General features: G+C 41.8%; 1 protein-coding gene across 2 annotated transcripts in view; it reads right to left on the reverse strand.

The window, feature by feature from the left end:
* LOC126281216 (myrosinase 1-like) overlaps positions 1-20,693 on the reverse strand; it is a 188,669-nt gene that overhangs the window by 152,349 nt on the left and 15,627 nt on the right. Inside the window, exons 5-11 of one of the 2 annotated variants that reach the window (XM_049979963.1) lie at positions 19,713-19,896; positions 17,250-17,344; positions 14,404-14,551; positions 11,129-11,277; positions 8,848-8,982; positions 8,324-8,430; positions 7,860-8,033 (exon numbers count right to left, since the gene is read on the reverse strand). The exons of the other annotated variant lie outside the window; for it this stretch is intronic. Coding sequence (XP_049835920.1) covers positions 7,907-8,033; positions 8,324-8,430; positions 8,848-8,982; positions 11,129-11,277; positions 14,404-14,551; positions 17,250-17,344; positions 19,713-19,896 — 945 coding nt within the window. The 3' untranslated portion in view covers positions 7,860-7,906. Of the gene's footprint in view, positions 1-7,859; positions 8,034-8,323; positions 8,431-8,847; positions 8,983-11,128; positions 11,278-14,403; positions 14,552-17,249; positions 17,345-19,712; positions 19,897-20,693 lie in introns of those variants that run through there. 2 annotated transcript variants of the gene reach the window in all.

Consider the following 20,693-nt stretch of genomic DNA (forward strand, 5'->3'; position numbering starts at 1 on the left):
GGCGCTTCACTGTGGAACCGCGTGACCGCTACGGTCGCAGGTTCGAATGCTGCCTCGGGCATGGATGTGTGTGATGTCCTTAGGTCAGTTAGGTTTAAGTAGTTCTAAGTTCTAGGAGACTGATGACCACAGATGTTAAGTCCCATAGTGCTCAGAGCCATTTGAACTACTTGTAATTAAGTTATTTACATTTTGATTTGCTTTTAGATCGAAAAACAGTTCCTTAAGAATAGGTTGATTTGTACTTACAGTGAGTTTTCGGCTGATTTCTCGCTTACATCGGTACATTCCGTCTGCTAGCACATCGTTGTTTTTCTGTGTTAGATACTGATAATTTTGGTCGAATTTTGAGATGTTCTGCAGCACTATGCATTTCTTATGATTTTCACAAGCCACTTTTATGCACACCACTGTATTCTGTTTGTTTTTGTGCTTCAAATAGGTGTTGTTGTTTGTGTTTTGTAGTGTTGCCAACATAACCTTTCCACTACTATGTCTTTGACCTGTAACATTTTTTAAAAATTAGTTTATTGTATGTGTATAACTCTATTTAATTATGTTTCTGTGTATTTATGTACTGTGTGAGAGTAGAGAAGGAACAGCGATGGAGGGATTGTCTTTTGTAGGGGAGGGGGAAACCATGATGAGTGGACATATTCAAAAAACAAGCCATAAACAATTCTTACAAAAGAAACAATTCCATACAAAAGCACATCCCAAAACTGAAATAAAAACCAGGCAGATACCAATAATGTGCTATCTATCAGCTCAGTTGCAGAGACTGTGAGAAAGTACGCACTTACTGACTGGCAGGAAATTCGACACAAGATATAAAGGACATATCAGAGCATTTAAATACGGTCCAAAAGAAGAACACCATAGACCAAGCAATACTAAAAACGATATGAATATCACAAAAATCAGTAAAGACAGATAGCTCGTCCCTTTCCTAGAAAATTTCCAGGTACAAAAAGCATTAACACAAAATAAACAGTTGCTCAATGACCAGATAAATATTGGAAACCAGACTCTACGTAGCATAATTAATGAAATTACGCGAAAAAGAAAAGAACCTTTTCCATCCTTCACCTCCTTCCCACTCGCCAAAACCGCCCCCCCCCCCCCACTCACAGTTTCATTTCATTTCTCGCTCCTCACCTTCTCCTCTTACTTACACTCCGTCACACTGCAATAGACTTATGTCCACTCATCATGGTTTCCCTCCCCTCTCCTACCCTAAAAAGAAAAAAAAATCTGTCCATCGCTATTCCTTCTCTACCACTACTCAGTACATAAATACACAGAAACATAAAGAAATAGAATTACACACATACAATAATCTAATTTTTTTTTTTAATGTTATAGGTCAGGGACAAAGTAGTGGAGAGGTGATGTTGGCAATACTACAAAACACGAACAAAACACGTATCTTCAAGTATTATAAAGCAAATACGGGCACTGTGGGCACACAAATGAAGGATTCATTCTAAACTAGTGTCTCCTCGACGATCACCAGAGGTGTACGGCCAGTGTAGGAGATCGCTCCCCACACCATGATGCCGGGTGTTGGCCCTGTGTGCCTCGGTCGTATGCACTCCTGATTGTGGCGCTCACCTGCACGGCGCCAAACACGCATACGACCATCATGGCACCAATGCAGAAGCGACTCTCATCGCTGAAGACGACACGTCTCCATTCGTCCCTCCATTCACGCCTGTTGCGAGACCACTGGAGGCGGGCTGCACGATGTTGGGGCGTGAGCGGAAGACGGCCTAACGGTGTGCGGGACCGTAGCCCAGCTTCATGGAGACGGTTGCGAAAGGTCCTCGCCGATACCCCAGGAGCAACAGTGTCCCTAATTTGCTGGGAAGGGGCGGTGCGGTCCCCTACGGCACTGCGTAGGATCCTACGGTCTTGGCGTGCATCCGTGCGTCGCTGCGGTCCGGTCCCAGGTCGACGGGCACGTGCACCTTCCGCCGACCACTGGCGACAACATCGATGTACTGTGGAGACCTCACGCCCCACGTGTTGAGCAATTCGGCGGTACGTCCACCCGGCCTCCCGCATGCCCACTATACGCCCTCGCTCAAAGTCCGTCAACTGCACATACGGTTCACGTCCACACTGTCACGGCATGCTACCAGTGTTAAAGACTGCGATGGAGCTCCGTATGCCACGGCAAACTGGCTGACACTGACGGCGGCGGTGCACAAATGCTGCGCAGCTAGCGCCATTCGACGGCCAACACCGCGGTTCCTGGTGTGTCCGCTGTGCCGTGCGTGTGGTCATTGCTTATACAGCCCTCTCGCAGTGTCCGGAGCAAGTATGGTGGGTCTGACACACCGGTGTCAATGTGTTCTTTTTTCCATTTCCAGGAGTGTATTTTAAACCAATCCGATGCTCGACAGAATTACGTTCTTTGAAGTTTTCCTACTAGGATGACTATTAAAGGTAGTGAAGCAGACTTTCAAATGGAGTGGAAAATTTTAGGCCAAAAATACCATGAGTTTCGTCTGCTGTCTGCCTGGAGGAGGCGCCTACTCGTTCTGTAGAAAGCAACTTGGTGGTGGGTCAATAAACACCACTAAATTATCGATCTCTGTACACAGTGACGAGGTGGTTTAAAGTTTGACAGAGAAGCTATGGGGGTTCGGATGTAGCCAGTCGTAGCAAGAAGTCATTGCTATGTTATCAAGTAAGCAGTGAGTTTTGGATGGAAGGTAGGGGATTTCGTGTTAGGCTACTCTATAATGATGAAATTCCACCTCAAGAGCAGTGGAGAATTGTCATAAGTAATGATTTCAATATCGTTTTATGTAAATTCAGATCAAACCGAATTAGGTGTTTAGTCAGTCACGATGAACTTCTGTGTGTTCAGTTAATTTTTATGATTATTTCTGCTGTGGGTCACGAGCTGACCGTGATGATTAACGTATTAACGAAAAGTGGCGAACGTGCATTCAAATCGTTGTGTTTGAGTAACGTGCCTGTCCATTTTGCATTTCCTTAATCGAATCAATTCTTTACTGACAAATGATCGGTATGTTATTAGTTATTATCGTCTGCTCGCTCGTAACCATAGGTATGATATTTTTTGTGTGTATTCCTTGTAACTCTGTCTCAGGAGTATGCTCCAACTGTTAAATAAATGTTCATATGCAACAGCTTAATTTATCCAACTCTGCCCCAACGTATGTACTAGCACGCTTTTCTCCATCCCGTAATCTCTAACCACATGTATCCTTTGAGAGAAAATTACGTGGAATTCCTGGTCGTTCTTCCTGGAGTTCACTAATTAAATTCCTATTGAGCAGTTTTCTCTTTAGGATAAAAACTTGAACTAATAATCAGTTAATATTCAAGGAACATCAGACAATTTGGCACTCAGGGTCGAGTAGGTAACATTAAGCACTATATTTGTGTACACTTAGCGCACAGCTACCCAATGTCCTTATAACATATAAGGCGAACTCTTAGATTTGATTTGTGGCTGTTAGCGGAAACAATGGACAGCCTTGTTACTGATACTGGTAAAATCAACTACACTGAAAATGATTCTCTCCTTAGCATAGAGAATTTAATGTTCTGACACGCATTACAGAAACTTTGGGTGATAATGTTATTGTAGTTCAAGTTCGTGACCTCTCGGGCAAGGGACAGTTTGTAATGTTAAAGAAGGGAATTTGTGGTGTATTTAACAGCTTTCTATGAGGTAAATTCTCCAAGTTCATCTCTGTGAGACATAATGTCAAGACAAAGCTAATATTTCTCCTACACGGATATGATAACGTGGCAGCAAGAGAAACATTGTGAATAACTGGCAAGGAAGCAGAGGATACCGTTTTGGGGAAATACATGAATCTTGTTCCTACTACATATGAAGTGGAACTGGCTGACGGCAAAAAGGATGGTCTGATGGACCAACTGACTCGAATATTGCAGCAACTTCTTCTAGACGACTGTTGGCTAATTGTTACTACTTTTACAACAAGATTTTGCTGCGATTTGTAACAAAATCAAATATGTGATTACCCAAGATTAAACCACGACTTCTGTATGCAAGAAGACTACCAAAGACACAGTAATGTGATTGTGAACAACGATAAGTCTGTTGGAATAGACTGTATGACGTGGATGAACTCAAACTAAACAATAAAGCTATATAACAAATTTAAAGGCGATATCACTAATATCTTTGTTCACTCCTGCTCTAGTAACTGCTTTATCAATTTCATGAAGTATCCAGACATGTGGCTAAAAGAAAAATTTTACGTCTTTCTTGGTTAAAGAGCGTGTCATCGTCAGACTGTAGATTACAACGTACAACAACAGAATGTCCGATTTGAACCTGTGGAAGACCGTTAATAAATACCGAAAAACAGTATTTACAATGTGCTCCAATGTACTCTGTACAAATTGCTTCATAGTGGTGTAAACTATTGTTATGTTTAATCTAAATATGCGTCTATAATTTGCAAACCACGGTGAAGTGAATCGCAGAGGGGAGGGGGGGGGGGCTCCTTCAGTACTAATTAGTAGTGTTTCTTTCGGTTCCATTCAAATATGGTGGCCGGCCGCGGTGGTCTCGCGGTTCTACGCGCGCAGTCCGGAACCGTGTGACTGCTACGGTCGCAGGTTCGAATCCTGCCTCAGGCATCGATGTGTGTAACGTCCTTAGGTTAGTTAGGTTTAAGTAATTCTAAGTTATAGGGGACTAATGACCACAGCAGTTGAGTCCCATAGTGCTCAGAGCCATTTTTTTCAAATATGGAGCGCAGAAGAATGACTGTTTAAATGCGTGCGTGCGTGCCATAATTAACCTAATCTAATCCTCATGATCCCTACGGTATGAATGTGTCGGAGGATGTAGTATTTTCCAAGTGTCTTCATTTAAAGCCGGTTCTTGAAACTTCACGAACAGGCTTACTCGGGATAGTTTACGTCTATCTTCAGACGTATGACAGTTCAGTTTCTTCAGTATCTCTGTGACACTCTCCCATGGGCCAAACAAACCTGTGGTCATTAATACTGCCATTTTCTGTATACTCTCAATATCAACTCTTAGTCCACTTGGCGGGTTCCACAAACTTGAGCAATTTTCTAGGATGGGTCGCACGAGCGATCTGTAAGCTACCTCTTTTGTAGTCTGCTTGCTTTTCCCCAGTATTCCACCGATAGACTAAAGCTACCACCTGCTTTACCAACGACTGAACCTATGTGATCATTCCATTTCATGTCCCTACAGAGTGTTTCATCCACATCTTGGTATGAATTGACTAATTCCAACCATGGCTCGCTTATACTATGGTCATAACACACTATGCTGTTCCGTTTTCTGAAGTTCATACCTTTACGGCAAGCTGCCAAATTTTTACAGTACTTTAAAATCTCGTCAATATCTGACTGAATATTTGAGCAGCTTCCTTCAGAGAGTGCTTCGTTATAGACTACAGCATAATTTGCAAAATGCTTGAGGTTACTATTTATATTGTCTGCAACGTCCTCAGTGTACAAAATGAACAGCAAGGATCCCGGCCCACTTCCCTGAGGAACAGCCGAAGTCAACTGTCGATGACTCTCCATCCAAAATAACTGGCTACATCCTCCCTGTTGTGGTGTGCGTCGGCATCCCGTTATGCCTCCGTTGCTAATGACAAATGGGTGGAAGGTGGCCAAAGGATTTGTCACTATAGGAATCTGGACAGGTAAGTGAAACGCAAGTTGACACAAATGCAGTTTGAATAAATACATTGTGCTCACCTTATTCTGGAGAAATTTTACACTATTGACAAACAGTGCGTTTGAGCTCAGAATTATATTCTAAGATTCTACAACAGATCGATGTCAAGTATATTGGACGACTCTTTTGTGAATCACTTCTGCTACTCTTCATGTAAATGGGTTTTATCCGTGCTTTCTTCCAAGTACTGGTTGCGATTGTTTTTTCGAGGGACCTACGATAGATTATAGTTAAAAGGGCCAAATATCGCCGAAAATCTAGTATAGAAACTTATGAGGATTCCATCTGGTCCTGGAGTTTTGGTTAGTTTCAACGATTTAAGCTGTTTCTCGACGCCACTGACACTAATATCTATTTCACTCATCTTTTTAGGCGGTACGAGGATTAAATTGGGGCGGTTCTCTGGGATTTTCCCTTGTAAAGCACCATTTGAAAACGGAGTTAAGTATTACGGCTTTGGGTTTGCTACTCTCAATTTCAGTTTCATGTCATCTACGAATTACTGGACAATAATTCTGGTGCCACCAATAACCTTTACATACGACCAGAATTTCTTTCGGTTTGGTGGAAGATCATTGGGCAGTATTCTGCTGTGATAATTATTGAGGGCTACACGTATTGCTCTCTCGACAGCCAAACTCATTTCATTTAGCGTCTTTCAATGTGTAATCTTATGCTATGTTTTAAACTATTACGTTGTTGTCTCTGTTTTTTTAGAAGTTTGTTTACAGTGACTGTATGAATATACCATAGATGGTCCTTCTTATAACGAACTACCCACTGTGTAGTCAACTATTCTCTTAAACTTGAGGCATAACTCCTCTAATGCTTCTGTCCTGTATTAAAAGTTTCAAGTTCCACATTGAGATATGACACTGCTGCATTTTTATCTAGCTTACGGAACGTATATGTCTTCCTACTTACTTTAGATGATCTTTGTACTTCGGTAACCATGGGTGCCACAGCGGTATCATACCCACTGATACCAGTTTCGATATGGCCGTCCACAAAGAGGTCAGATCTAGTTGTTCCCATTACATCAAAAACTATTTTCACCATGAGGGGGTCCCGAAATGTTCGTTCAAAATAGTTCTCAGAGAAGGCATTTATTAATTAACAGCGTGATGTCTTGTCCCACCCACCATTAATAAAATTGTAATTATCTTAATTGTTAGTTGGGTGATTGAAGCCCCCTCCGATGATTATTGCATGGCTAGGGAACATAAGTAAAAGTGTTTGGTTATTTCAGGAGGTGAGTATGGTGGTCAACAGAAGGAACCAATTACAGTTTTGTACTCACTTTGTGATACTGGGTGTTGCTCAAAAAATCTCGCATTCAGCTTCAGTTCCTGTCTCGGTGGTTCTAAGTGACTTATCTACAGCGACAAATACCCCACCTCCATTTTTCGTTAGCCTATCCTTTTGATATACACTTAAATTTTCTCCAAAAATTTCACTGCTATCAACTGCAGGATTTAACCAGCTTTCTGTACATAGTATTATCTGAGCGTCTCTGCTTTTCAGGAGCGTTTCAAATATAGTTTTACAGTTTTCCTACATGGGAAATAAGAATATCCGAAAGGTGACTTGTGTACAATTAAATATTCCAGACAATCAAGACGAAGAAAAGATTATTAACAATATTCGATATGCCTATAGTTTTCATTATTTACCTGAAAGTAATGGGGAAATTTTTAAGCCCGGACTCCAACAACGATGATTCATAACTGTTATAGCAAATCTGAAGAAAGATATTTTTATCGATATAGAACATCGATCTACACAATACCAGAAAGTGTGTTGTTGAATAAGGATTGTATGGACCACGCGTATACCATTTCCTATTAGAAACAAGAAATTACGCTACGACACTAAGTGTTTAAATGTTAACTGTTTCGAAATTGACGGAAAACAGATAAAACTTAAGAAAATTTGTTTTCTGGGACTCTAACTAAGAACTTTCTGAGCCAGAAACAGTTCATTTTTCAACCTTATTCCAGAGAAACGATCCCAAATTGTGGGAAATTACAAGTCATAGGTTGCAGATCGAAGATGCTCTTCACGTAAGTCGTGTATGGAATGTGGGTGTAATGGAGAAGAAAATACATGTTGTGCGTAATAAACGTATTTTCTTTATTGTTTCCACAGTGCCTACATTCTCAGGCATTACTTTAGGTATTTAGCTGGAAGTGTTTTCGTTTTGAAGATCTGTCCAAGGAACTTGCTGGATGCCTTGGGTGTCCGATTGCGATCCGGATCGTTAAAGTCCACATAGTGAAGTCCAAATCTCGTCCTGAAACAACAGAAAAGTACAATATTTAACCACGCTGCACATGAAGTGAAGGCATTTTGTGGCTGCAATTAGAGGATCTTTTTAGTTATTACTTTACATATGCAAGGTTGGGTGTAATAACAGATCTGCAAGTAACAGTTACTTATACAAGACACACATCTTGCATATGTACTCCTGGAATGTGTAAATTTTTTATGCTATCTAAATGAGATACTACGAGACCGTCATACCCCGTAGTACTAATCACAGTGTTTGAGAGCAATTGATCACGTTTGTCTAGAATTACTTACGTGAATCCTGTGCCCCACTCAAAGTTATCCAGGAGACTCCAGGCTGTGTAGCCGATGACGTCGACACCGTCTTCATTAATAGCCTTCAGCATCTCAGCCAAGTAGCTCTGTTAACAACAAAAGAAGGCTATATTTTCATAAACAGAAGCTATGAAATATATGTAGTGGTTACGATGACGGAACCATCTTTATATAAAAAACGAATCCAACACTGTTTATCTGGGGATGCGATGGTGTAGTGTAACATTTTCAAAGTCCTACTGCAGAGAGCTCTGTTCCAATGTTCACAAATAACACAATAATTTTTTTTATATGCTGCTGAGGAATATTTGTGAATGAGAGGTGTCCACAGTTTCTCCTTAAAGTTACGCAACAACAATAATTTCATCTATTTTTCAAAAAATGTGATCTGTGTATTTATTTTCTACTTTTCCAAAAAATTCCCACTGACAACCCACTGAAGAAATACAGCATAAGTTTCTGATAAGGTCCTTTGTATAGAAACAGATGGACAGAATACTCACAGCGTAGTAGTCTATTCGGCCCTGGTCCTCCAGCTCTCCAGTGTCAGACCAGCCGTTCTCCATGACGAAGATCGGGTAGCCAGGATACCGCTGGGCGAGCCAGTTGAACAGCTTGCGGAAGGCCCAAGGAGTGCTCTGCAAGAATAACGTGGCAGTTAGACGTAATGGCACGAAGGACAACATCGTAGAAATGTTCAGGTGTTTCCCTTTGCCTTGTCCTTTATTGTCTAAAACGTGAAGCTGCCGTAGAATACTGCAGATAGCAGTAATGTGACGTGCGATAAACGTATCATTAAAAATATGGGGCTTGTGGTAGACGAGAGGAAGACACTGTGCCATCTTGTAAGACACATTACGCATGTCAGACGAGGCAAGGACGATGTAAGAAGCCAGCTATCACAGGCAAGAGGGAATTCTTCGCTAAAAGGAGTCCAATGGTATCCAAAATAGGTCTCAGATTGGGGAAGAAATTTTTGAGTATCTACATATAGAGTACAGCGTAGTATGGAAGTGAATCATGGATTGTGGGATACGGACGAGTACTGGAATATGTGGAGAATACTGAGTAGAAGAAAGGATAGGACGATAGCAAATATGTTAACATATCAGAGAGTAGCTTCCATGGTACTAGAAGAAGCTGTACGATATACAGACTGTAGAGATGACAGAAACTAGGATATACAGGGTGTTTGAAAAATACTTTCACAAACTTTCAGACTGGTCCCTTACACCAGTATAAAAAAAATCACATCAACGTTTGTCCGAAAATCCGTTTTCGAGTTATAAATGAATACTTCCTGCTTAGGTAATTGAAGCTCATCGAGACACTAACTCACAATAAATGCTCGAAACGTCCTCCTTTTGCTTCTAAACACGCATGCACTAGTCAAAACATAGACTGTCAAGCCATTTCAAATACTCCCTGACGGTTTCGAAGAGTTTTGCAGCCTTCCTTGATACGTCATTGAAGGTTTTTCCGCATCTAAGGGGGTCTGCTACATAGACCAATTGTTTAGGGTGTCCTCAGAGCCTTCCAAAGGGCTGAGATAGGAGGAGCGTTCAGGCCATGGAACTGGTTCTGTTCTAACTGTACATCTGTCATGGTAGATACCAGCCAGTGGACCCCTTACACTGAGACCTAAGTGTGCTGAAGCTACGTCACTCATAAACCACATGTTTCTTCTTGTTTGCAAGGCCACATCTTTTAGTACGTGTTGGAGGATGTCCTGAATAAAGTTCCTGTAGACAACTCCTGTACGATATGCTTGGAGAATGTATGTAACTACAAGACAGTCACCTCCAATTAATCTTAAACTGATATTGATACCTAGCCTGTATTGTAGCATGAGGACTGAGGTCGCCCCATATGGTTTGGTTGCCGAAATTTGTTGTTTCACGTCCTCTAAACGTTGCCTAGTGTAAAAACAAATCTGAAGAGACAAACAATGGATTGGCAGTTTGTGCGACAAACCACTGACAAAACTTCTCCCGTGGTGCGTGATCGACAGGCGTGAGAGTCTGCAGAAGTTGAAGATGGTACGGATACGTGAGTTGTTCGTGATGAATCTTCCATGCAGACCTTGGAGATGTACGACATGCCAGGGCCACATGACTTGCGCTGATGTCAGGCTCTTCTTCGATAGCCCATAGAATGTGATTTTTCTTGTCTAGCGTATAAGCAACACGTGGTCTTTTTCGATTAACAACCTGTGATGCTAAGGATCTGAACTCGGCAACGCACCGATACACAGCACCAGAGGCTGGATGACTCAGTTGTCTTCGCTCTGGAAAAGCCGTCTAACGCAGATGTGCGGCCTTGTGTCTAGTAACATTTGTGTGGCTGTATATAAAAATTATGTATGGCCGCTCAAGAAATAAACATGGACACGTTGAAGACAGACGAATGACGAATGTAAACAAGTCTCACTGGCAACAAAACGCCATCTAGGTTGCAATGAGTCAAACGGCTGCATAGCTAAGTGCCGTTGTTAGATTGCACCTGGAAAGTCATTGAATGTCAACTTCCATCAATAACTCGAAAACGAAGGATTTCCGCACATATGATTATACGAATTTCTTTTCTTTTTTTGTCGTAAGGAACTTGCCTCCAAAATTCGTCAAACTATTTTTGAAACACACTGTATACAACAAATAATCGAGGACGTTGGGTGTACTACCTTCCAAGTCTCTCGTTCGGTTTCAGTAAATGTATCACAGAGCAGAGCTATAAAGCACAAGACAGACAGAAATGAGTGACTCTCTGTACAGCGAGGCTACGAACCCTGAGCCAGCTGGAAGCCGCCTGCGGAGCGTCCGTGTATTCCCCGATAACGACGCCCGCGTCGAAATCCATGGAGGGATCGTAGCCGCTGGAGCCGTCTGACACAGGATTGGCCGTGTAGTGGTTCAGTCCGTAGAAGTCAGACGTGCCTGGAACAATACAGTACACTGTCACACACGTACTTATAGCTGATACAGCATTTTCACATTTTGTTTAACCATGCAACAAACGGACTGAGCAAATACTTCCTAAGCCGAACAAGCTGACAGATTTTTCTCTTATCGATAGAAAACGCGAAATATTCAGTTGCATCAAGGTCCACGGTCGCCAAAAAACGTCTCAAAGGTAAGATCACCACACTGCCTGTTATTAAATTAATTGAAATATGTGTTTATCTTGTTTTCATTCCTGTGCAATTTCTATTGCGAAACTAATTTCAAATGCTTGTAAAGTATTATCGCGAGACGTCGCTATAGTTCAGTGTGTTTGTACATTTTCGTTCTTACCAATGTGTGATGTGAAGATCCATTTTTTATGGGCTATAGGTTTGCAAACATTTGATAACGGCTTCAGGGCATAAATTTCGAAGTAATGAAAACAAAACAAAAGGGTATTCTATAACACCCAATGGAAATCAGTGTGGTAGAATGGTGTCATCATGGAATATTGACATATACATCGTAATACATATGTGTTTGAAATGATGTGGTTTATTTCCAATTTTTATACCTGATAAATTCACCCATTTATTCTTTGTAGGTCAAAATCTTAAAAGCGACTGATAACTATTACAATCTAGGTAGATTCACTATCAGTTCATGAAGATAACAGGCAGTACGCGTTTGGTACTCCTAGAGAACATGTTATGTGTTTCTGTACTGTGATAATAGCTGTGCACCGGGCAGGAACATTAGTCCCTTAGCTGTAATATGCAGAAATCACTTCGTTCCGTTTACGGATAGAGCATTAGCTGCTTGATTACTTAGACACCATTCAATGACCGGTTATATGAGTAATTGATATCTGTATTGTATCTACGAGAACGAAACATCCAAGGCCGGAGCCTGTTTCTTGATCATACCCTAGTTACTAGTTCTTGGAATTCTCATTGTAGATATTCGCGAGATATTACCTATTTTCCCGTGAGCCTCTGTTAGTAGAGAATTAAATAGTTTCTCGCGTACTCATGCGAACATCAAATAAAGATGAGACTCCACCTTTCTTTGTATACACTAAATCAGTTCTGGAAGTGACAGATCAAAGACTTATCAGCATTATCAGTGAATCAAATTATGCAGCTCAAGTTATACAAACTGTACCTAGATGATCAGTCACCTCATGCCTCTACATATTTTCATCTCCTGACATTTGTATGAATCCAACAGAGGCTCATTAACGGCGAAGCCAAAGATACTATTATCTCTTCATGTCGTCCAAAAGAATTCATTTCTCTGCATTTTGGCCTAGTTTTCACTTTGATATTTTGCCAAGAATCACATGATGTTAATTCCTTATCCTTAACATTTATACCTGAGAAAAGTCTGGCCCCGAAAAACAACTGAAACAGTGGAGTACTCTAAGCAAAACACAGAAAAATTTTACAGTATTTCCTAAGTGCACGAGAGCTACATCAAGATAGAACTTTCGGTTAAGACATGTACTGTTCCATTATGAGAGTCTTTCCTGTTTCACGAAAAAGAGTGAGGAATTAAAAAAAAAAAAGAAGTATTCCTTGAGTGTAAGTAGCTCGGTCCCCTATGACTCCTAGCCGTAAGAATGTGATTTGTGCGTGGCATTCCGACAGGATTATTGATAAGTATCTCTGAGGTTTCAGAAGAAGACTGCACGAAAACTGTAAGATACGCAGAAAAGAGACACAAATCAGTGACTAGAGCATGTCTCCAAGTTTTTAACTTATTACAGGTGCTGACGTGGCAATCGTCAATACTTTAGCCAAACTCTTGCGATATGGATCTCAGCACGTCACAGTCAATATCAGCGACTGCATTAATTACCTTTCATTATCACTTGTTCAGATTTAGTGATGGTAGACGCAGGAACAGACTACCTTTTACATAACCCCACAATAGGAAACCACACAGAGGTAAGGCAGGTGACTGTGGGGACCACTGGAGAAGAAGAGCATTGTGATGGGAAAGGATGACCAATTCAATGCTCAAACAATTCGACACTGAGGTAACCGTCGTGTTGCAAAATGAAGTCTCCGCTGTCTTGCTCTAACTGTGTGGAATAAGCAGTTGCTGAAGCTTGACCAGGTACATGAAACCAGTCACAATTTTCTCAGAAAGAAAAATGGTCCATAAAGCTTTTGAAGAGGATGTGGCGTAAAAGAAGTTAACTGTAAGTGAATCATGAATATGTTCTATAATCTTTTTATGTATTTTCTGTGACAAAAACATGAACGTTATGACAATTCACCTTTCCAGATACATGGAATGTGGCTTTGTCACTGAAAACCGATTTCTGTGTCACTGAAAGTCTTTCCAAAAGACAGGAAGAAGCTCATTCTGCTGAGCAGTCAGCGCACGCAAGTGAAGCCAGTATCGTTTCGCAAGCAGACGATTGTATAGGATGAGGTGGCATTTGACTGTGGTATCTGCAGTTCTCTGCTCGCATGTGTCGACTATTTCACGATTGTATAGGATGAAGTGGCATTTGACTGTGGTATCTGCAGTTCTCTGCTCGCATTTGTCGACTATTTCACGATTGTATAGGATGAGGTGGCATTTGACTGTGGTATCTGCAGTTCTCTGCTCGCATGTGTCGACTATTTCTTAAGACTCCTGACGAATAATTCCCAGAATTGCTCACTGTCTCGTCTGATAGTCCTGGACAGTTTGTTTTCATCACACTACATAATCAGCCAGTCTACCGGAATCTGTCGTACCTTCATGGATTCTTCTGTCCGTTGGAGATTTTAAACGATATCTGGCGCGAAAGTGACGCTGAACGTTACAACTGACTTTCATTTAGCGACAAGAAATGCACCCATCAATCTATTACATGCCATATTCTGAAATACCTGCCGATGGTAGTGCGCTCTCCAACTATGGCACGGAGCATATTACCAGTCGAAACTTGGAGAGAAGCTATATCCGCTGATACGAGAAGTTTTTTCGTACCTCTTGATGTTTTCATGCTGTGGTCATCTGAAACCCTAGAAGTACTTATAAAGAACCTTTTATAATGGGTGGAATTCAAGCACGAACAAGCCCAGTAGACCACACTGGCTGTGGCTGGCGTCGTTTACTCACCCCTGATGTATTCCACCTCCTCCGGTGTGAGCTCCACTAGTCGGGACCTGGGATAACCCGCAGCCTTACTGTTTGCCGCAATCCTCTGCTTCACCACCTCAGGCCAGTCTCCCCCAGCCGTGAAAATCGGGTGACCGTACAGACCAGACTGGAACACAAATTCCTTAGGTGAAATCAGTTGCCAAAGTGCAGAATCTTAAGCTAGTAATTCTTCCACGCATACTGTCTCAGATGCTCATACGTTAAATAGTTGTATATGTTTGGAATGTGAAAAATGATTTTGGCAAAACGAATGGAATTTCTTTTATTCTTGGAAAGAGTACTGAAAGTAATTAAGTGTTGGTCGCACTGTCAATGTGGAACCTAGGAGACGCTTGGCGACATAGGCATGTCCAATAGTGACATACTGAAAATTTAAGGCATGTGCAGCTGAGCTCATGTTGACTTATATTCGACCCTTCTAGCAAGCTGCTCGCCTATAGTACTTATCAATTGGGATCACCTGCGACAGTTTCTGTGCTTCAGGACGCTTCTGGGATTTTCAGTGATCAAGCTACAGACAAATTTTGCTAATGGAATAGGTTGTACTTGGGTGTTGACTACAGAAAAGCTGTGTGAGTGTGTGTGTGTGTGTGTAATGGGCGCTCAACGTCGAGGTCATCAGCGCACTGACACACATTAAAAGGAACGAATGTGGACAGACTGAAGAAAACTGAAAAACACACTCAAAATAGAAAAGCTGTCATCAATATTAAGATTTTTTCGAACACCACAGTGGTTTCCAGGCGTGGTCCTGTTGCGTTCTCCATTGCTGTAGAGACTTTTATTTCGCCCGTGATCTTTGTAGTATGTAACAAGTGATTTCCTTCAGGATTGTGAAAACTGACCTGTAGGGTAGCTAGGTACCTAACTAAGGCTTGAAAGTGACGATTTATTTGCTTGTAAGTGAAGCCAACAGTTGTGCATAAATCTACACCTGCATCTATACTCTGCAAACCACTGTGAAGTGTATGGCACAGATTGTAAGTAAAGGTTGTGGTAACAGCCTGATTTGTAGCGCAGGACGAAGTCTTCCTTCGTCGTTGGCAACATATGGGCCATATTTAAAGCACAGCGTTGTGACAACATGTTCATTGTGCTTTGTTGTTCGTTTAACTATCTACACTTCTGGTCTGCAGGCTCTGTAGGAAGCATTTGCTTCATAAATAGAAGCACTCATCTTTCTACATTTCTAAACCTGCAAGATGCCTTAAGAAACTTTGTGAAGGCAGTACAGAAGTTGAGACACTGTACTTTAATTCGGCAGTACATGGATTCAGATTCTCATGTAGCCGTTCAGATTTGTACATGCAAATTGTATTTCTCATCCATATTCAGAATTTCTGCTTTTTGCCTAAACTAACTGAGGCAAATACTAGGCTGGATCCACTGAAAACCAGCCTTCCGATTTCCTGCTCTATGCGTCAAATTATTACAATTTCACAAAAATTGGATGATTTGTGCAAGAGAAAGAGCTTCCCAAATTGAACATGTCTATAATGCGCTGGTCTACCTCCGGCCCTTGTACATTGACTGGCAGAGTTTTTGTAAGTCCTCCCTAAGCGATATCGTGCCAAATTCAGTCCAACTGGCGCGTTTTATCCGCAACATCCCAAGATGCTAGGAGGGCACTGTCCATAATGCTACAAAATTTTTCTTTAGGGCGTAAAATATTGCCAATGTACCGCTGTGACATAAGGGTGCCGTGGATGAAAACATAATGTGCCCTGCTTCGAAATGAAATGGCACCACAGACCTTCACTCCTGATTGTCAAGCCTACTCCAGTGAATGAGATTCCGGACCGAAAACGTGTTTGGAGAGGCGGAGGACAGTGTCGCCCGCCATAAGGCTCGATAACCAAGAGTGATGGTCTTGGGCGCCTTTAATTTCATAGCAGTACCCCCATTGCTGGCATCAGCGGCATCCTTACAGCTCAGCAGTACGTCTCCGATATTCTATACCCTGTTTTGTTGCCCTTCATGGCAAACCATCCTGGTTTTACATTTCAATAAGATAATGCCCACTCGCAGATGGCGTGTGTTTCTACAGCTTGTCTTCGTGCTTTCCAAAACCTGCCTTAGCCACCAACGTCGCCGGATGTCCTCCGGTTGAAACCATTAGGAGTATTATGTGGAGGGCCATCCAACCAGCTCAGGATTTTGACGATCTAACGCAACAATTGGACATAATTTGGAATGCTATCTCTCAGGAGGACAAGCAAAAACTCTACCAATTAATCCCAAGCAGAATAACTGCTTGCATAAGGCCCAGAAGTAAACCAATGCGTTACTGACGAATTCAATTTGTGAAGCACTTTCTCTTGAACAAAACATTCAATTTTTCTGAAATTGCAATCATTTGTTTGTCTGTACGTGTACATACCATCTACCGATTTCCGTTCCATTTGTTCCATTTCGACAATCCCTTCGTGGTATAGCTTTTTTGTCTTAGAGCGTAGCTTTCTTTAGTATGTTGATTCGTGAGTATGACTGTAAACAATGTTAATAAAGTCGTTCAGTGGGTTGCATTTCGAATTTAACGGTATATTTTGGTCCTAATGACATAACATTGTCCCATCACTATTAGAAAAGTAAAACACAAGAATAGCTCTAAGAGAATTGTCTCATAATGAAATAAAGGCTTAAGAAACAGCTCTTCAGATTTAGCTAGGAATTAACGTTGGATGGCTGGGTATTTAAGTATTGTTATGGCACACCGTTTTCATCAGAGCCTTCCCCCTGCTTCTGAAGGAAACTAACATCCTTATTGTAATACAGGAAAGATTATAAGAGTTCCTGGTACTTACGTAGAACTGCATCTTGCGTTCTGCTGCCTCAATGTCTGCTGCAGAGTCTGTGGCGGGTTCGTACCACATGTTATTAATTGTGATGCCGACCTTTCCTGTGACAAGAGAGATACATGCCAGTTGTACACTCTGTACGACAGCTAAGAGAAACAACACACGAGACACTAACAAGTGGACAACGTTTAAGCAAATTAAAGTAAGTGGAAAGCATTGGTAGCATGTTTAACAGTTTCAAAAGATAGGAAATCTATGTGTATTTAATACACAAGTTAGGACAGCAAAGATAACTGAAATAAATGAATATCATGTACCCAATTTTCACGCAGAGGACGTCAAAGATGGTTTGAAAGTTATTCACAAGCTTCTCGCAAAATCCAAGAGGGTACTCACATTAAAAGTCGCTGATGACCATTCCCGTAGGCGACATGAAAGAAAAAAGATATGTTGAGGCCTGTAGCAGGGCGTTTATGCTCACGGTATTTAGTGACGTAAACCATTAGTCGTGAACATCATCAGACAGTTGAACACTGATTCTTAGTTATACAGGTTGTATGGACCAAATATTTGTGAATTCCGTCGGGGCGAATCAAATAAGATGTGTCATCATCCCTATCTGCAAATATCATGCGCAATCTCTGCGCAGTGTGTTGCGTATTGGTAAAACCCGACATTTCGTACAGAACTTGCACACTCAGTGCTGAGGTATATCCAGTGTGTATCTCATTGAACTGATATCTAGCTGAACAATGCTGCACTCGAAACAGGGTTTTGTGCAATGTATTGATATAACATGTCATGTGATAGCAAGATCCTTAAGTTTTTAAGAAAACTACATATGAGTCTTTGTGTTTGGGAAATCGAACGGGATAATGCCAATGTGATAATATACAAAGTTATTGTAAACTATTTCTGTTTGTTACTGTCCGATGTAATATTTTATTAGAGCAAATATGCTCAGGAATATTAATTTTAATTATGGACAAAGCAATAACCACCGTCCCCTTCCAACCACTTGCTTTCCGTGATTTACTATTTTTGTACTACCGCTATATTGCAGACGTTAATCTAAACGTCTCTCGTTGCAGGTTACCGGGACGCCACATTTTGCTAACCTCGGAACGAGTGTATAAACAGAATATGGGCGTAACGACTCACAACGATTCGTGGCACCATGAATTTGCACTGCAACAGCGATTAGAGTTAGAAAGTGCGTCTTTATTCTACAGACACTGAGTGCGGTACAACGTACAAAATTGGAACTAATACCTAATAAAAATTATATTTTTTACAAACCTACACTGCTCTTTGTGCGGACTGCAACGCGAACGTTAGTTGCCTTCAGCGGTCGTCTTAACATCTAAACTCGATTGCTTTTAGCACTAAACTGATAAATATTTAGATAGACCTCTGCATCAGCGGTTATCAGGTTGTGTTCTGCAGAAGATAAAGCTCAGTAAGGCATTGTTGAGCTTCCGTGAAAAAAAGGAATTGAACAAATTTAGGAACTGATAAATAGTTTTAGGGAGAGACTTTTTTGATTGCTAGGAGATAAGCTTACTATTCCTCTTTAACAGTACTACATTCTGTAACATTGGTTATCGAGGTTGATTGCGCAACAATGCTATTTAGGAATAATCAAATGAGACTGTATGGTTCCAGAAACCTTTACAGGTCTCAAATATATATACAGCATGTATGCAGGCTGAAGCGACGAATGGAAATTTGTACCAAGGCCGACATTCGAACCGTCGTCTCCTGCTCAGTAGGCAGGTGCGCTAACCACTGCGCATCCTGGCGCAGTGGCTGTACACAACTTCATGGACTTCCCTACCACGCCTCCCTCCTCAATTTAAATTTCCCTAAAGGCTGTTCGAGTTTAGGGAGAATAGAGAGTGGACTGAGGCGCGATTGGGAATCTGGATTGAGGAGGAATTTGGATTGAGGAAGGAGGCTTGCTAGGGTAGTCCATGTAGTTATGCAAAGCCACTGCGCCAGGTTGCGTAGTGTTTAGCGCACCTGCCCAGTGAGCAGGAGGCCCGGGTTCGAATCTCAATCTTAGTACAAATTTTCATTCATCGCTTCAGTCTGCAAATATACAGAATAAGAACAGGCTAATATTGATGTGAAGTACTCTCCAGCATACAAGGAGGTGCATAGTGATAACCTGGTTATAGATGCAGTGACGTACAAAAAAATGCACTGTAGGTGTGAAGTGATTATTAAAGGCAAATTGTGATCTTTGGTTCTTATAATGTAAATAGGGCGAACTGTACTAATAAAACCTAGTAGGCCTCACTTGTCGAGGTCGCTCACTACATGACTTGCGCGATATGAGACTTACATTTACAGTAAACAGATTTCATTTACCGGGTCGCCAAAGATGGTTACTCAAGTTTGGATACCACGCGACTCACATTTACTTCGCTCCTCGTCAGCGGAGCCATAATGACGAACGGTATTTACCTTTCTGGGTCTCTCGGTACTTCTCGTCGTAGAGGCGGTAGGCGCCGGCGTGTGCCATGAGCACGGTGTAGGCCGCCATGTAGTCTCCCACGCCTGACGAGTTGATGCCCGGGGCGATCGTGTAGCCTCCAGAGTAGCCCATAACGAAACTGGCAGGCTCGTTGAACGTCTGCCACCACTTCACCTGCTCCCATAACACGTGGTTAGTTCAAAAAATGTTTCAAATGGCTCTGAGCACTATGGGACTTAACATCTGAGGTCAACAATCCCCTAGACTTAGAACTACTTAAACCTAACTAACCTAAGGATGTCACACACATCCATGTCCGAGGCAGGATTCGAACCTGCGGCCGTAGCAGTCGCGCGGTTCCGCTCTGAAGCGCCTAGAACTGCAGCCAGCAAGTGGTTAGTTCATTAAACAGGATTATAGCTCTCATCCTACGTTTGTTTAGTATAATTCATTGGATATCACCTCAGTCTAATTATGTGGTAGATCGATAAATGTTTGATATCTGAAACCAACAACTGGTTGAGCAACTGACCCGCTACTAAGTGCAGACAGACAGATGAGGACACCTACAGATAGAACTAAGATCACTACGATTAGAGGACGAATCCAGAAAGCCAGACACCATACAGTGGTGATGGAGGGTGGTGGGCTAGTACGCAGTAACAAGTAGCATTGTACCACATGACAACTCCATACAATAGCGTCATTGTGCGTACGCACTTCTCTGTAGCGTGCACCTGGTGGTGTGTATAGAACATGCAGCGTTGCATTTAGAGTTAGCGTAGGTTTGATGAAGTTACTTCGTCACTGTAATATAGATTCCGGATGGCATAAGACAAACGCTAGAAGCGTTAAATGAACAAGCGACAGCGACAGTTCTCGGAACATATGACTTTTTCTGTGGACAGTCAGAAGCGAAAACAGTGGCCCATTGTGCTACTACATTAAAATTTTTGTTAACGTGCACAGCT

The sequence above is a fragment of the Schistocerca gregaria genome, chromosome 7 (genome assembly GCF_023897955.1).
Source record: "Schistocerca gregaria isolate iqSchGreg1 chromosome 7, iqSchGreg1.2, whole genome shotgun sequence".
NCBI classification, from domain to species: domain Eukaryota; kingdom Metazoa; phylum Arthropoda; class Insecta; order Orthoptera; family Acrididae; genus Schistocerca; species Schistocerca gregaria.